The 19213-nt window shown below is 35.4% G+C and overlaps 1 protein-coding gene across 4 annotated transcripts in view; it reads right to left on the reverse strand.

Moving 5' to 3' along the window:
* Positions 1–19213, reverse strand: part of ORC5 (origin recognition complex subunit 5) — a 79330-nt gene that overhangs the window by 32219 nt on the left and 27898 nt on the right. Inside the window, exons 7-13 of one of the 4 annotated variants that reach the window (XM_006053470.4) lie at positions 18408–18456; positions 18229–18319; positions 14859–14911; positions 12712–12824; positions 10981–11028; positions 3599–3709; positions 2451–3078 (exon numbers count right to left, since the gene is read on the reverse strand). In XM_006053470.4, coding sequence (XP_006053532.1) covers positions 3049–3078; positions 3599–3709; positions 10981–11028; positions 12712–12824; positions 14859–14911; positions 18229–18319; positions 18408–18456 — 495 coding nt within the window. In that variant the 3' untranslated portion in view covers positions 2451–3048. Of the gene's footprint in view, positions 1–2450; positions 3079–3598; positions 3710–10980; positions 11029–12711; positions 12825–14858; positions 14912–18228; positions 18320–18407; positions 18457–19213 lie in introns of those variants that run through there. The other 3 variants (XM_006053469.4, XM_044946591.2, XM_044946590.2) reach the window with 3 other exon arrangements.

Raw genomic sequence — 19213 nt, forward strand, 5'->3', positions numbered from 1 at the left:
TAACAAACAGCTCTCTCTAAATATCAAAGACAATATTAACAAGTAAAAAGCTAGATTTTCCTGCTCATCTTACAGCTACAACGCAGCAATATTGCCATCTAGTGTTCATATCAAATAAGTACTTCCAATGCAAATGTCCTAGTTTTGTTTTGCACTTAAAAGTTAAAGACAAATTGTCATTCCTATATGGCAACCCACTCCAGTACTGGATTTTCTCCAGCCTAGAAAATCCCATGGACGGAGGAGCGTAGTAGGCTACAGTCCATGGGGTCGCAAAGAGTTGGACACGACTGAGCAACTTCACTTCACTTCATGGGCAAAAGCATAGTTTTGATGGAAAAGTAAAAGGAGAAAAAAAGAAGTCAGTGAGAGATAATGGGGAGAAAAAAATACAAGGTACATGGGAGACGTACCTTTCTTTTGGATGTAATTTCTGTCACATTTCTTAAAGACAGTATTTTTTTTTTTTTAATTTTCTTTGATATTCTATTGACCGAACAAAAGTAAACGTAAACTTCCTAGAATTAGTTATACAGTCACCCTCAATATCCTGGGGATTGGTTCCAGGACACCACCCGCCAGCTCTCCATATCAAAATCTGAGGATGCTCAAGTACCTTACATAAAAGAGCATAGTGTTTGTGTATAACCTAGTTACAACCTCCCACACGTTTTATAACTTTTCTAGATTATCTTTAGTACCTGTTACAATGTAAATGCTATTAAATAGTTGTAAATGCTAGGTAAATAGTTGCCAGTGAAGCAAATTCAAGTTTTGTTTTTTTGGAATTTTCTGGATTTTTTTTCTGAGTATTTTCAATCTGTGGTTGGTTGACACTATGGATGCAGAACCTATGGATATCTATGCCTTTGTACCATCTCCTCCAACCTTTGTATCCTAAATGGAATCACTGAGATGAAGTACTAAATGATTTTTCATCAAATAAATTAATTTAAAACAATATTTTAAATATACAAAATTTATCATTTTGAAGACTGCTAACTAGATGAGATAAAGAATGAAAAGGCTGAGGTCGTTAAAGCTGAAAAGAATTTAGCTTGATTAAAACACAAAGATCGATTTTGTGCTAAATTGCTTAAGTACAACATTATAGACATTACTGAAAACAAAGACCAGTGACATTGTTCATCCATAAAAGTCTCAGAATAGCAAGTAGATCCCTAAATCAGCAGCCTATCATTGTTTTGATTGTCCATCCTTATAAACCTACATCTGCTGCTAGAAATGCTCTACCAATGTTAGGTAAATATGTAAGGTGTGATGTGTGGTAGTGGCAGTATTACTTACTACTACATCACAACTAAAATTACTACTACATCACAACTAAAATCATAACTAAAATAGCTGTAATTTTAGTAGTCGGGCTACCATATAACCCCACTTATTCTCGACTCATAGGGTGTGACACTTCACAAATGTGTGTCTTACAGGTCGTGTTTCTCTAGTGTAATGGTTATCACGTTCGCCTCACACAACTGTGTCTTGTTTTTTTCTCCTAGTCCCACACTTTGGTCATATTGTCCTCCCTCTTAAAGTTCTATAAATACTACCCATTGGATATAAGATGTCAGCTAATTCTACTATTATTTTTCCTTTTTTATTTACACATTTTTGTACAACAAACACATATCATTTATATAAATTAGCAGTATTTAAAGAAAAAAAATCCTACTCATTAATCTAGCTCCATTTTTCACCTTTACTGTGATGCCTTCAAGTTCTCTCTTGTCCAATCCAGAAGTGACCTCTTTTTACTGTAAACGTTGCAGCTGCACCATCTAGCATTCACTCACAGCCTTACAATACTACTTTTTATGTACATTTTTTTTATCCCCCCAAAATATAAGGTCTCTGAAAGAAAGAAACTCCCATTTATCATCCTTATATGTGTCTCCCATAAAAGTAATTTTGGGGCACCTAAGAAGTATTAATAATCATACATGATGCAACCATCTTTCTGCTCTGTTTAGAAGTACTGTCTACTTCACTTCTCTAGGCTTTAATTCTTGAAGATTTACTCAGTCATAGTGAGAAAGTCATTTCACCTCTTGAGGCTCAATTCCTTACAATAAAGATCATCAAGTATTACATATTAATAAAATGTACAATTTGACTAAAAACTAATTTCAGAAAAAGCATTTATATGTATTATAAACATATACATATAGATCATAAAAAATTCCTGTAATACATATTAAAATTGTTTAAATTATCAACATTAGGGCAACCATACACCTACCCATCTAGCTATTTATATAACTCAATAACTCACCAGACTCCCTTTCTCCAAAAATGTAATAAATGTATATACAATTTTCTATAAAGCTGACTCACATAAAAATTATCAGTGTGCTGAGCACACTGAGAATATACCTATTTTTGGTCACCAGAGACTTCTTTAAATGAAGCATTAAAGGCTACCATCATGCATTAGATTATAAAATGTATTCACGAACCATATTTATTTGCAGTAAACTGAAATGTAAATGTTATTATTTACATGTTTTCAACCTAAAAACATATACATAAAACAAAATGCTAACTGAAACATCTGAGGTGACACTTCTTTTCCGTAAATACTAGTGCCATCATTTGTCTTTTCTTCTATCCATTCACACTATGTGCTAAGTATTGTTTTTCTGAACCACTTAAGAGATCTACTGTGACTCTATATATTTTTTTAAATTATTTTATTTATTTTTGGCTGTGCTGGGTCTTTGCTGCCATGCTGGCTTTCCTCTAGCTGCACCAACTGGGGGGCTACTCTACAGTTGCAGCGTGCAGGCTTCTCATTCCAGTGGCTTCTCTTATTGCAGAGCATGGGCCCTGTGGTGCAGGCTTCAGCAGTTGCAGTTCATGGGCTCAGCAGCTGCGGCTCCCAGGCTCTAGAGCACAGGCTCAATAGTTGTGGCACACATGCTTAGTTGTTCCGGAGCATCAAGGATCTACCCGGACCGGAGACTGAACCCATGTCTCCTGCACTGGCAGGTGGATTCTTTACCACTGAGCCACAGGAGAAGTCTGCGACTATATTTTCAATGAATAGGTTTTTCTTAACTGTTATCAAAAAAAAAAAAGAAGCTTAACTACTTTATAAAGGTCATGTTTCCTATTTTTATGCTACTGCTGCCATCTAGTGAAAATTTTGAGAACTTAATCATTTTGGAAACTATATCACTTTTTTAAAAAATGAATATTGCCAACTTGCAAAGTATACATATGAGAATAAGAATATTATAGATCATTTTCTTACAAATACATTTCTTAAACTTGTTCATTATTACATTTCTATATTATAATTCAACAATTTAATCATGAAGTCATTTTAATCAGCAAGATAATCATTATTAAATTTCTTTATTAAAAAAAGAAAAAGCCTAGAAACATCAAGTTGTTTCTGTTATCAGTTATATCTTAAGTATATGCAAATTTCAATTACTTACCAAGGACATTGTTCATTTTATAGTAGCAACATATGCAGACCAAATATCTAAATGTCTGGAACTCTACTGACATACTACCTGAAGAATTCCATAAAGATAAAGAAAATATGTAACAGCCCTATCATTAAGCTTACCTGGGAGAAGATATTTGCTGTTGGAGCAACTCTGCTGTCCACAATACTATATAATATTGCCAGTAATCTGTCTAATGGAAATGGTTTTGGTCCGAGGAGATGATTGCTTGTCTATAAGAAAAAAGAACATGGATTTCTTCTTACAGCAGAACACTTGCTTTCTGTATTATAAATTCCCAATAACAACATATTTATACTGTAAACAGTTCCCCACACAGGCTAAGAAATCTAACTGGCAGTCTCTAAGTTAAAATTTTACCTGACATGATAATGATTTATTTTTCAATGGTGTCTTCAAGATGTTCTGACTTAGCATCAACAAACATTAAAGAATTCACAAGTCATCCAGTCTAGTTCCAAACATCACCCCTATTTTGCTGTTGTGACTCTTGAGAGTCCCTTGGACTGCAAGGAGATCCAACCAGTCCATTCTGAAGGAGATCAGCCCTGGGATTTCTTTGGAAGGAATGATGCTAAAGGTCAAACTCCAGTACTTTGGCCACCTTATGTGAAGAGTTGACTCATTGGAAAAGACTCTGATGCTGGGAGGGATTGGGGGCAGGAGGAGAAGGGGACGACAGAGGATGAGATGGCTGGATGGCATCACTGACTCGATGGACGTGGGTCTCAGTGAACTCCGGGAGTTGGTGATGGACAGGGAGGCCTGGCGTGCTGTGATTCATGGGGTCGCAAAGAGTTGGACACGACTGAGCGACTAAACTGAACTGAACTGAACCAGATGTTAAGTGATTTAGCCAAGTCATTTGTCAAGATAGTGCACAATCAAAAGTAGGGTCCAGGCCCTAACCCCTAGACTATAATCTACTACTAACGCCTCACCACTCCTCTTTGTGCCACTTCCTAAAAAATGTACTTGTTCAACATTAACTGTTCTAAAAAGACGAGTTATAGTAAATACAAGCTTAGAAAATGAATGCAGTGTTTCACAGGATGTGAATAAGCTGCAGTTTGAAACAATGTAAAATTTATTAAAAAATTTTAAGACTGTAAAATGTTCATACTTGTCTACAGAGTCAATAATACAATTATTTCTTACTGGAAAACTGCAGTGCTCAAGGGTCTATAGATAATTAAATTAAATAATTATATCAGATAATTTTCGGAGAAGGCAATGGCACCCCACTCCAGTACTCTTGCCTAGAAAATACCATGGATGGAGGAGCCTGGTAGGCTGCAGTCCATGGGGTCACTAAGAGTCGGACACGACTGAGCGACTTCACTTTCACTTTTCACTTTCATGCATTGGAGAAGGAGATGGCAACCCACTCCAGTATTCTTGCCTGGAGAAACCCAGGGACCGGGGAGCCTGGTAGGCTGCTGTCTATGGGGTCGCACAGAGTCAGACACGACTGAAGCGACTTAGCAGCAGCAGCATCAGATAATTTTAGTAGCAGTGTAAGAATTTAAGTACTCTATATGAGCAAGGACAAATAAATGGGAAGCTTTATTTACATGCATGGGATTAACTATTTCTTTAAAGAATAAGTTAAAAAAAAACCTATTCATAATTACAAAAAAAGTAATTTATACCAGCTACTTATATCTAAAAGATAGTTTAGAAATCATTTTCCAGGTCTTAAAGTTTATATTCTTTTCTTGTTAAATACTTCAAACATTTAGAAAATATACCAGTGTACCCACCACCCAATTTCAACCACATCCAAATATTATGCAATTTGTACAAAAAAAGCATTCGATCATGTTACAAACTGAAGACCCCTGCACCCCTTCCATATCTCATTCTCCCCTTCCCTCTCGAGAAGAACTGTTCTCCAGAATTTGGTATTTTTATAATTTTCATAACAATTTTTAAACTATTACTATATATGCGGGCTTCCCTGGTGGCTCAGCGGCAAAGAATTTGCCTGCCAATGCAGGAGATGCGGGTTCGAACCTTGGGTCAGAAAGATTCCCCAGAGAAGAAAATGGCAACCCACTCCAGTATTCCTTTTTTTTTTTTTTTCCAGTTTATTCAATTGGAGGATAATTACTTTACAATATAATGATGGTTTTTGCCATACATCAATATGAATCGGCCAAAATATACACGTGTCCCCTCCATCCTGAACCCCTTTCCTACCTCCCTACCCACCCTGTCCCTGTCACAGAGCACCAGCTTTGGGAGCCAATGAAGGTCACAGAGTTTGTCACTACAGTACTACCCAGCCTATCCTCATCAATGCAAAGTACATTCAAATATTGACTTTGATATGATCAAACTGCAGAATTTCAGGCTCTTATTTTTCCACACTATCACCCACACTTGCAGTCGTAAAGACTCTTTTTTAGTTTTGCTAATATTAAGGGTGTAAGATAATATCCCAGTGTTGCTTAAAGTTGCATTTCTTGGGACTTCCTTGGTGGTCCACTGGTTAAGAACCTGCCTGACAATGCAGGGGTTACAGGTTCGATCCCTGGTCTGGGAAGATTCCTCATGCCACAGGGAAACTAAGCCCTTGTGCCTCAACTACTTAAGCCCGGGTACCCTAGAGTTTATGCTCCACAAGAGAAGCCACTGCAATGATAAACCCATGAACTGCCACTATAAAGTAGCTCCCGCTCACTGCAACTAGAGAAATCACACACGCAGCAACGAAGACCTAGTGCAGCCAAAAATAAATAAATAAGTAATAAACTGTATATTTAAAAGTTGCATTTCTCATTAGTCAAAGTTGCACCCTCATTAGTCAATGAGGGTGATAACTGTGTCATGTTTATAAGACATTTCAAGTTCCTTTTTGTATCACTTACCCATTTATTTACTGGACCTTTGCCTTTTTCTCATTTGTCTGCATGAGTCTTTAAAAATCCTAGATAATAATCATTTGTCAGTTGTATGAGTGCTAGAACAGTATGTCAAACATCACAGTAGGCTTTGGATTCAGGAAGTCCAGGAACTGGATGCTGGTGCTACCATAAAACTATATAATCTCAGGCAAGTTACTAAATTTCTCTTTAATATTCAATTTAATCATCTAGAAAATGAGGATAATGATAGTTAACTACATTTATTAACTCATTTTGAGAATTAAGTAAGATCATACACAGAGTCTACAGTGTTTGGCTTACAGTGCTCAACAACTTTTATTATTATTATCATTACATACTTATTTACATTTTTTTCTTTTCCACACAAATGCCTCGAAAACAGATGTTTTACTTATCTTTTTCATCCCTAGCACTTTGTTAGTTTAAAAAATGAATGGATGAAAGGATAATGAATGAAATTATGTTAGAGGGAATAAAGAAAAACATAAAGGTAAAAGTTGAACTATCTAAATTGGAACTGGTGTCCCTGTCCTCATTAACACTTAGAAGTGACTTGAGAATAGTAAAAATTACCAAATTCCTGACGTGTTGGGAGTAAAGTGGGAGGCAATTCAAGCTGAGAATCACACTGCAAAATGCCACCAATACTTTTCTAATTTTCACTTATTTTATGATTAGAAAACACATTTCCAATTCAAAATTAAAGTGTTCCAGTACCCTGCAGGGCATATGACATTTATCTTCTTCATAGTCCTGATTTTGGGTTCTATAAACACAAACTGGCTTCCCACCTACAGAGAGAGTCAAAGTGTGAGAAATACCTCACTAGATTCACCACAGCTCATTAAAGAATGAAGGTCTGTACGAATAGAAGAAAACAGGTGAAAAAGGAAACCAAGTAAAATAAATGTTTGAGGAGATAAAAAGGAATCAAAACTGGTATCAAGTCAAATTAAAAAATATAGAGCCTGAAGCATAAACTTGGAGTTATAGATATTTATACCAGAAAAAAACTAAAACTAGGAGCAATTAAAAGAAGTTTAATTGAGGGGAACAGAACTATGAGTGAGGAAAGGAAAAATGTTGCTTTTCCATATAAAGTGAAGTGAAGTCGCTCAGTCGTGTCCGACTCTTTGCAACCCCATGGACTGCAGCCTACCAGGCTCCTCAGTCAATGGGCTTTTCCAGGCAAGCATACTGGAGTGGGTTGCCATTTCCTTCTCCAGGGGATCTTCCCGACGTAGGGATCGAACCCAGGTCTCCCACATTGTAGGCAGACGCTTTACCGTCTGAGCTACCAGGGAAGCCTTTTCCATATAAACTAACTGGCAAATAACCTGGTATCACATACACGCATTAGTTGAATTGAAAAGTAAAATCTTAAAAAAATGAGTACATCTCAAAAAAATGAAGGTACATAGAGAAAAATACAAGTGAAGAAAAAACACAACAGATTTAAAACAACTGTTAATGATAATTATTTGTATGGTTTGCTTTTTTAAGATTAAATCAAATCTCCTTTAATTTAAATAAGGAAACAGAATTGAGCTCCTATGGTTTGCATTTAATGTTTGATTCCTTGATTAAATTGAAAGCTTCATGAGAGCAGACAATGGTTCTTTTGTTCTCCACTTTGGAGCCTCTAGCAGAATGCTTGGCATAAAGTAAGCATTCAATAAGATTTCAAGAGGAGAGGCAATAAAAATACAAAGGAACTACTAAGTGTATACAGATTTTAGTAAGTTAGTTCAGATTTTAAAATGACATGAACCAAAGACAAGAGGCTACTGCAAAAATCAAATCTATAAGGATATCAGAAGAACTATCATTCACCTAGAACTAAAATCACCCTCACAACTAAAAACACCCTCACAATGTCTTCGCTCATACAGTTCCCTCCATCAAGACTATCTTCCTGCTGCTGCTGCTGCTGCTGCTAAGTCGCTTCAGTCCTGTCCGACTCTGTGCGACCCCAGAGACGGCAGCCCACCAGGCTCCCCTGTCCCTGGGATTCTCCAGGCAAGAACACTGGAGTGGGTTGCCATTTCCTTCTCCAATGCATGAAAGTGAAAAGTGAAAGTGAAGTCGCTCAGTCGTGTCCGACTCATAGTGACCCCATGGACTGCAGCCCACCAGGCTCCTCCGTCCATGGGATTTTCTAGGCAAGAGTACTGGAGTGGGGTGCCGTTGCCTTCTCCTAGACTTGTAGAAATCCATTCATTTCACAAGGATGGTCTAAAGTGCAAGCTCTTTCACAGTTCTCTCTGATCAGCATTCGTATATGTCCCTCCTCAACATTCTTAAATAATTTTCTGTCTAAAGAGTAAGGCCTAAAATCTCTTAGCTCTATGTTCATTCTTTGATTTTCTTCATGCATTCATCCAATTTATTCATTTGTTCAATAAACATGCCCCAATTACCACCAAGTACTGAGATACAGAGAATAGATGGGCTTTCTTCCCCTAACTGCCGAGTGAGGAAATTCTTCCACGATCTGGCCTCAATTGACTTTTCTCTCAAACTCACCATATACTACAGCCAACTGTATTTCATTATGTAATTTATAAATCCTATACTTTCTCACCTGTACTTCTTGGTATTTCTTCAATCGGAATATCTTCTCTGTCCATCTCTGAATATCTAATCCTCACCATTCTTGAGTGCCCACTCAAAATGCAAGCCCTACTACAAATCCTTCCCTCACTACCTCAGCCAGAAGTATTCCCTTCTCCTACCAATCCTTTATGACCCAAAGCAGCTACACGCGTAAGAAAGGGGGTACAAAATCAATGATCTCCCTATAGCAGAGAGCATAATCAGAGATGTCTCAGTGAAAGGGCAAATTAGAAAAGTCTTTCCAAGCCAAGCAAATGGATTTGATAAGGAAATTTGCCTGCCAAACCCTAGCTCTGTGTGAATGGAGGAGAAAAGTTTTCCTTGAGACTTTTAACTAGTAGCCAGAGCTAATTCTGATGTGGAGGCAGAATTCACAGTATCTTTGTGGTCTGAAAGCACCCAGGCAGAGAACTGAATTTCAAATGATCCCAAGTTACTGGTATTTTTAAGTGCTTGCATAGAAGCAGGCGTAAAAATTCTCTAAAGGAACACACCTCAGGCCTCAAAAATGCCAACATTTAAGTTAAGCCAACAATTAAAAATAATAAAATATTCAGGAAGCAGGACATTATGTGCACAGGTCAGCAAAAATAGAAAATGTAGAATTAGACTGACTCTGATACTTTAGTGTCTCAGGAAGACATGCTAGAGAGAACGGAAACTTGTGTGTGTTTGTGCATGCTCTGTCATGTCTGACTCTCTGCGACCTCATGACTGTAGCACACCAGACGCCTTTGTCCATGGGATTTTCCAGGCAAGAATACTGGAGTGGGCTGCCATTTCCTATTCCAGGAGAGAATGGATGAGGGGCAATATTTGAAAAGTTAATGACTAAGACTTTACCAAAATTAAAAAGGCATCATTATTCCAAATAGGAAGCAAATTAATGCCATGTAAAAAGAAATTCAATCCCAGATTATCACAGTGAAACTCAAAGAACACTAAAGTAAAAGGAAAAGAGAACTTGAAAGCACCCAGAGAAAACAAGAATAACACAAGAATAACAGATTCACAGCAAGTGCTTTTTTTTTTTAGCAGCAAAGACAGTAAAACAATGTCCTCAATTCAGAAGTGTAAGCTAAGTAAAACGGTTTTTAACAATAAAAGAGAAACAAAACTCTCAGCATCCATAGTGCTAAGTCTATAGTTCAAACTCCTCTAGTTTCTGTCAAGAAAAGTCACAGAGAGATCCAAATAGACTAAATGTTCCTTTCACCAATTTCAATCTTGCCCCACAACCGTACCTCCAAAGATGCATATTGCTTCTAATTCCTAAGCATTTCTAGATCCTCAGGTCAAAACAGCTTGTTTGGGGCATTACGTTTCAGTCTTCCCTGATCTGCTTATGTGTGTCTGTTAGTTGCTCAGTAGTGTCCAACTCTTTGTGACCCCATGGACTACGCTAAGCTCCTCTGTCCATGGAATTTTCCAGGCAAGAATATTGCAGTGGATTGCCATTTTCTCCTCGAGAGGATTTTCCCGACCCACATGTTGAAACCTGGTCTCCTGCATTGCAGGCAGATTCTTTACCATCTGAGCAACCAGGGAAGCCCCTGATCTGCTTAGTCACCTGTAAATCTATCTACCAGTCAATTTCAAACTTTACAGATCTCTGATCTGCTTAGACCTTCTTAGTTTTACCTTTTTAACTTCTTCAACACCATATCTGTGGGTATTTCATAGGGGACAAGAGGAATACATTCTATATTTAACTGAAAATTCCAATGTGACCTTTTTCATCTATTAATTCACTTAGAAAAAATTTTGTCAACTCACTTTTACCTCTAGAACCAGCTCAACTGAATTGTGCCTCCCCAATCACTATATTCTACATAATAAAATACTATTATGACGGTGCCATATCAATACAAGTAACTTCTTATAGCCAAATGGCTAATACAATTATGCATTAATTTACTTTTAATAATATTCTAAATTCATAAGTTTTTTCATTAGAGAAATTACAACATAAATACCTTTTCATGTTTCTTTAAAAAATTGGTTTTCTTGATTTTCCCATGATGCTGCAATTAAGATAAATAATTTTTAAGATAAAAGATAGGACTCCATAAAACAGAAAGCACAATTTGTTTAAAACATGGTACACACAATACTAATTTATGTATCTTGGGCTTTATTATTTTATTCTATTTACTGCCTAAAATATCACCTTAAAATATCAACATATTTTAGATTTTTAAAATCAGATTTTGATCATATGCAAGATTACTTTTGCATGTAAAGAGGTTTTAAAATAAAAGTGATATTCCTAAAGAACTTGTATTGATTTATTACAGCACATTTATTTCTATAAAAATAAGACTTTTACAAATATTAATGAGTTTTCATTCATTCTGTAAGGCAAGTTGTCAATTCAAATAAAATTGAGAGCATTTAGTTAAGTACTTGGATTTAAGAGTGGAGGAAAAAAAATAGATGGCAGTCCTTGCCCTCTTTAAATGAAAGACTAGTGGTAGAGACAGGCAAAAAGGAAATAGATAAGAATATATTACATTTAATAAGTCAAATTGCATAGTTTTCAAAAAGAAAACAATTCTAAAATGAGATTTCTTTCCAATTAATATACATGCAAAGGCTCCTGAATGTTCCGGATAACAGTGTATGGAGCATATGATGCTATAATAGGAACTTTAGAATAATAAAGGAGTTACCACCCTTTAAATTATTCCCATCCCTCTTATTTTTAACAAAACCTATTTATTCTTTTTTAAATGTACAATTATTACTGAACTTCTCTGTGAAATTACCTAGCTCACCCAACGTAGGCTGTTATCTTGAAGTGAGAAATAAAGAATAAATGATTCAAGGCGGAAAAAAAAATGAATAGGTGAAATTCAAGCATTCAGAGATTGGAGAGGAAGGAATTCTAGATGGAGAAACCAATGTAAAAAAAGGTTGGAGAGTTAGACGGAAAAGCAGCCAAGACCTCGAAAAGAGAAAAGTTCAGTTTGACTGAATTTTTTATTAATTAGCTTGTAACTGTACATGGCTAGGATGTGTAGCAAAATGTATCTGGTTGCAAGGATATTTTTCACCCATTTGACAGAATGAATTGGTAAAAGAGAACAAGTGATTATATGGGGAAGAGCAGCTGAGTTCATTATGGAAAAAGAGTTGGTATTTCCTTAGGTGGAAGGTGATTGAAGAAATGGCTCATGCATTCCAAAGAAACTCTGTTTAGAAGTTTGTTAAGTGTGAGGAATGCTCTGTTGATGGATAAAGTTCTGAAGGCCTGTAGATTTTATTATCAATATTCATTTCAGGAAAGACATGTGTTTTTTGCTGTCATTTTCAGACTAATTTGTCTTTCAAAATTCAGCAACCAATGCCACCTTCTCCATGAAGCCTTCTTTCCTCAACACTTCCTGCAAGTTGTTTATCATATCAATCTTACTAGACACTAATACATCTTTTTTAGCTTGTTTGCTCCATCACGTCTCCACCCCAAAAGTGGCACTCATTCATTCTTAAAATCCTAAAGAAAGTTCTCAATTAACATTGTTGATTGGCAAAGGTGAAGTGAGAAACAAAGGATAAATGATTAAAAGAAAACAAAATCTTTAAAGAATGAACCCTAAGTATACCAATCTCTTATTCTAATCTCTATCCCTTATAAATTTATAGGAGTTGAAGAATTTCAAAGTATTCCCTATTTCTTCAAAAATAAAGTGAAAAGAAATGATTACCTTAAGGAAAAACCTCTTGTCGGTTCTTGCTGGATTATAAGAAGCGAGGTATGCAGCAATTAGAATAAATTTAGAGTAGTACGGAAGTTCCACATGAGTATATGCTGAGAGACCTATAGAACAAAATACTTTCATGAAGTATTTAACAGGCTACCATCAGATTTTAAGTATCATATCCTTTCTCACTTATGTATTGACTTCCATATGGTATCCTGTAGTCAAAAGATTTTTAAGTGCCCTGACCTCAAAATGCCATGATAATAATGGTGATAGGGGCAAATATTATTATTAATGATAAGTTTTATTCATTCTGTTATTTGTTATAATGATATGCTCTGCTTACTCTGTTACATGAAGTCTAAATCCTAGCCATCCTGCCCTTCAAAGCTGCTGCTGCTGCTGCTAAGTCGCTTCAGTCGTGTCCGACTCTGTGCGACCCCATAGACGGCAGCCCACCAGGTTCCGCGTCCCTGGGATTCTCCAGGCAAGAACACTGGAGTGGGTTGCCATTGCCTTCTCCAATCCTTCAAAGCTACACTCCACTAAACATTCCATGATGCTCCCCTACCACACCAAAACAGAAAATTTATCTCTACTGTGAATTCTCACTTCATATATATTTATGGTCCATGTAACTTTATATAAAGAATTAATTAAATGTAAGTTATATTTCCTACTAAGCTTCAGTGTTTACTGAGGGAGATAAGTTTAATGTTTTTTGTATCCTTACAGTACCTTATGCAAAAGAATGAACGGATACATTAAACAGTAGTCAGTCAGCAGCAATGATTTTTAGGGGAAGGGAAAATGGAATCTGGTATTTACTGAATATCTAGCATGTGGAAGACACTGTGCTAGGTGCTTTACTTAAGCCACTTTGAATTTTTGCAGTAATTTAATGGTAGGTATTCTTTCCATTTTAGATGAAGACACTGAGTCGGTCTCAAGGTCACACAGGCAGTAGAGCAGACAAATTATTGCAGATTTTTAACTCCTGTATCTATTTCTTTCATTACAGCACACAATCGAAAATCATTTGTAGAGTATCTCAAGCATTTAAAAACCAAAACAGAATCTCAATATCACTTCATTTCATACCACTTTCCCCACCACTGGCTACTGACCCAAAATATTTTAGGTAGTTTTTTGTTGTTGTTGTTGTTGTTTTTAAATAAAAGTAAAGTTCACCCTTAAATAATGGAGGCTATTTATGACACCCCACTCTTATACAGTAGAAAATCTGCATATAACTTTGACTCCCCCAAAACTTCACTACTAATAGCCTATTGCTGACTGGAAGCCTTAATGATAACATCAACAGTCAGTTAACATATACTTTGTGTATGTATACCTATATGTATTTTATGCATTCATGACATACTTAACTTTTCCTTAATTTCTTTTTGATATCTGTAGGCTATGCAGTTCATTCATGAGTTTTTCCAAATTGTTGAATATCTCCAAAAAAATTTACAATATATTTACTGAAAAAAATCTGTGTTATAAGTAGACCTCTGCAGTTCAAATATATGTTGTTCAAGGGTCAGCTGTAGTTCTATGGGATAAACCCAAGGTGATAGTTTCTTTAAAGGAAACAAAAGGACAAAGCTTTCAAAATATAACCAAATGAAATGTAATCCTCAAACTAAACATAAAATTGAACTTTATTCCATAAAACTCATGGAATACATATACATTTGGATAAAATTAGGTATACAATTGATTGGTTTAATACAAGCATTTAAAGAAATATAAACTGCTTGGTTTTCACATGATATAATCCAACATGTAAAAAATAGAAAACTGGTATTCAAACTTCATTTCCTCCCATTACACTGCAGTACTGCTTAAAAGAAAACCAGTAATTAGAATATCATGGTACCTTAAATCATTATTTAAAATATCATGGTAGCCTGTGGGAATTCCCTGGTGGTCCAGTAGTTAAGACTAACTGCTTTCATGTTTGGTCCCTGGTTGGGGAACTAAGATACTGTGATACAGCAAAAAATAAATAAATAACAGTAGCTTGTAAATTATCTTTTATAACACTTCTGACTAATGCTATTTAGTGTGAACTTTGGTATCTTGATTATGAGTAATCATTGAAGAAGTGTCTCTGGTAACTGTCTCAACACTTCCTTTGATACCTTTCAGTTGTCCTGGATCTGTGTCATCTTTCTGTAGCTTTTCCCACTGCGAACTGGAAAAAAAAAAATGGAAGGGTAATAATGGATTGAAAATATATAAAATCAATATACTATACTTAAAGCCCTAGAAAAACAAAATTTTTTTTGACTTGACAAAATACACTAATTACCTTATAAACAAGACAAATAATATACACGTTGGTACCGCTACAAAATCACTTAGTGTATATTAGAACAATATAAAATTATATATTGTTATATAATTTAATATATATATATTATAATATAATATAAAAAAAATATATATATATATGCCCAGATGTTAATTTTTTTCAAAAATCTCTTTTCTTATGATCACAATTATAAAGTTATCAAAAAGCACCAACTGATACTGTTGATTTAATTTAGCAAAAATTGTTATTATACATGTGTGAATGACAGTCAAAGGTAGCAAGGAAAATGGTTGTCATATACAGGGACAGTTTCAAATGGACCAGGAGATATCACCTGGCTTAGAATGTCATTTCTCTATTACACTGCTGGAGAGTCTCACTGGCCCTTTATGCCACAATATGATAAAAAGGAACTACAAGCATTATATGTGCTATTATTATAAAGGTAAACAGCTGGAACAAAAATGCAAACTGCCCTAAATACCAATTTTGTTTTCAAAAAGAGACAGAAAATAATCACATAAGAGATTCTGCAAACTAATCAAGGATAATAAAACATATATGTTTCCTATCAATAAACATAAATGGGTACACCCCAATAAAGAACAATATTTTCAGAGTACCTTAGTAAAGTAGGAGATCAAATTAGCAACACTGATTTCTGCGATCTATATCTAAACATACTATGCTGCTGCTGCTGCTAAGTCGCTTCAGTCGTGTCCGACTCTGTGCGACCCCAGAGATGGCAGCCCACCAGGCTTCCCTGTCCCTGGGATTCTCCAGGCAAGAACACTGGCGTGGGTTGCCATTTCCTTCTCCAATGCATGAAAGTGAAAAGTGAAAGTGAAGTCACTCAGTCGTGTCCACTCCTAGCGACCCCATGGACTGCAGCCTACCAGGCTCCTCCATCCATGGGATTTTCCAGGCAAGAGTACTGGAGTGGGGTGCCATTGCCTTCTCCAAATAGATTACATATTAATTGCATATATAGCGATATATGTGTATACAGACATACTTGTGAAAGATGATGATAACAAATTAGAAATTACCTATGTGGTTAAGGAAAAAAGTGAAAGGGATAATGGGGTGTGAGACTTCTGTAATTTTTTTTTTTTTTAATAATTTTAAGTTCTGAACTATTCTGATGTCACCTTTTACGTGTACAGCAAACCATGAGTTTATTCTACTTTGCCTTTTCTCTTTCTCTTCTTTTTCCATATTTTAACTTTGTAATTGTGTTATTCCCATCCTGTCAGAGAATGTAATTATACAAACAGTATTCTACCCTTGTTCCCATATTTTAGTTTTGACCTATGATCAAATGTAGTGCCCGTCAATCCTTTTGCTAAAGCTTCCCTAGGCATCTCCATTGCACTGATTTTTCAGAAAGTGCTTATGAATATAGCGTTCCCTGAGTTCTTACAAGCTTAACACTGTTTTTCTACACCCATGATACCTGAATGACAGGTTGGCTGGATATAAACTTCCTTGGCTTACACTTCCTCTCCTCAAGTTTCTTGAAAATATTGCTCACCTATCATTTTGCTTTATTACAGATTCACCTTCCTTGGTAAGTAGCTTACCTTTTTATGCCTTAATCCCCCCACTCTACTTCATTCTTTACCATCAAGCAGACAGGAGATACCATGTCCTATCAAATCACCCTCAAAAACAGTACTTTCCCAAACCTACTTTGTTAATTTTTATCTACATACTCTTCAAACATTTCCTTTTGATTCTCCAGTGCTCAGGCCTCATTTGTTCTCAGTATTTTCTCACTTAGAGTTGGACTGTCTTTCCAGAGGTGATTCATTTGTATTTCAGGACTACATGTCAACCCCATGCCCTGTCCCCACCATCCTCTCCTCTCTTTCCTATAGTCATTGCTTAACTTTTCACTTCAGCTCCAGAGTTGGCTCTGCTGGCTTCAATTGTTTATTTCACTATTTACATATAACTTAAAACTTGTAGTTAACTCTGTAGCGTGGGCATGCATGCTTAGTCAGTCAGGTCTGACTCTGCAACCCGATGGATTATAGCCCACCAGGCTCCACTGTCCACGGGATTATCCTGGCAAGAATTCTGGAGTGGATTGACATTTCCTCCCCCAGGGGATCTTCCCCATCCAGGGATCGAATCTGCATCTCTGGGGCTCCTGCACTGGCAGACGGATTCTTTACCACAGAGCCAGCAGAGTAGATTTCTAGTCATACTGCAGGCTAGGGTTAGAGTGATTTTATTTGCTCTCCTTAGTGATCTTTGTGGAGAGAACTGGATTCAGGTGGCCAACATTATCCTATGGAAAACTAGAAGTCCTTGTATCACTACATAAGAGTCACTGTAACAACCACCCAAATTTTTCTACCTTTAAAAAATCAGATCATAAGCTTTTCTATTCTGTGACTTCCAAAAACTTTCATCAAATGACTTTATATTATTAAAAAAGGATTAAATATCTTTGCAATGTTTCTACTTATTCAGAAACTATTAATATTAAAATCTTCTAATCAGCTAATTAAATCAAATATGAAATAGTTATAGATTAAGGTATTCATAAAAGAAAAGTGATAAAATTAGCAAGTGAAAAAAGACAGAAGAGTTGATGTTTTTAAATCTATGTTGCTTTGCAATGTAGACTTATAAACCTAACATCCATAAGGCGCTTTCTTATTTATATCACAAATCACTTTCACATATATTACTGAAATCTTCTAAGGATTGTTAGAAGAGGGATCTGAGGTCTAGAGGTTTAAGGTGAATTGCTAATACCTCAAAAGGCAGAAAATAGCTAAGCTGGAAATCAAAACCATTGTTCTTCTCACTATACTGTCTGCGCAATCATGTCTCCTGAGTAGTTTCATTACTATGAACAGACAAACATAGATTTATGACTTGATTTATACACTTCAATGCTCAATTTTTCATTATTTTCAAATATCTAACATAACTATAAAACACAAAGCTGAAACGGATTTTCCTATAGCTTTCCAGATTTAAAAAAATTAACAGTTATTAGAAATATGCCTTGTGTAACATACTGGCTAAAAATTGTCTGTCTTTCCCCAAATAGTAAGGAATGATTCAAAATTCACAAGAACTTTTTCCCAATGTGAAGAAGGTAAGAAAACATGTGGACACATTAGTGAATATTCTAAACAAAAATATAGAAACAATATATATAATAAAATAAAAATTACCTTGATATTTCTCTGAGATAAACAGTCTGCATGGCTTTCTTCAAATGAGGTTCAATGTTTCTCCAGAGCTTGCGAGTATCACGTTCATTTGCTACTCCAAAAAGGAGAAAATTTCAATAATTTAGATCTTATAGAAATTTTTTTCAAAAGAAAAATTATTACAGTAAAATTATAGTTACCTTCTCCTTTAACCACAGGTTCACAATATTTAGGAAAATTAAGTGCTGCCTATAAACAAAGGGGTAGAAAAGAGAAAAAAAATTTATCTACCACAATTAGAAATTATTTTTCAAGTAAAATTTTTGTTAGGATTCAGGAAAACTTATTTCAATATAATTGCCCAAATGAAATGTTATCAGTTTATTACTACAACAATAAAAATGATAATTATCAATAACAGCAGTAATACAACATGTAAAATATTCCTTAAATGGATAAATCCCCACCTAATATATTGGCCTCTAGATAAAAAGTAACATAACAATCCCCAAAGCAGATTTAAAAGTACATACATATAAAAGATGCCTAAAAAGAATATTTTGCAGATGATTTATTAAACTGTCAAGAAATGTGTCACTTACAAACTTTGAAACAAATAAAAGTATCCATTCAAAGGAAAAAGGAAAATATATGTTTATTATCCTACATTCTACATATGCAGAAAAATAAGGACCCTATACTGTTTTTTCTCCACTACTTAAAGATCATCTTATATTTACTAGAATCACTAGTAGTAATAAAGACTTAAACCACACTTCAAGTTTCAAGTTTTTGAATATAATGTAACAATAACAAGAAAAAAAAGTTGTAATCTCATCCCTCAATAAAATCATTCCTCAGTGAAACCCAAAGGACTTTATAAAAACCATATTTAGATTTAACACTTTCTTTTCCTACAAATAGTTTCTCTAAATAATTCTTCCTTCTTGTACTTTATAATAATCTACTTTGAAATGACTGCCAGCACAGATACCTGCAGGATTCA

This window comes from Bubalus bubalis, chromosome 8 (genome assembly GCF_019923935.1).
Source record: "Bubalus bubalis isolate 160015118507 breed Murrah chromosome 8, NDDB_SH_1, whole genome shotgun sequence".
NCBI classification, from domain to species: domain Eukaryota; kingdom Metazoa; phylum Chordata; class Mammalia; order Artiodactyla; family Bovidae; genus Bubalus; species Bubalus bubalis.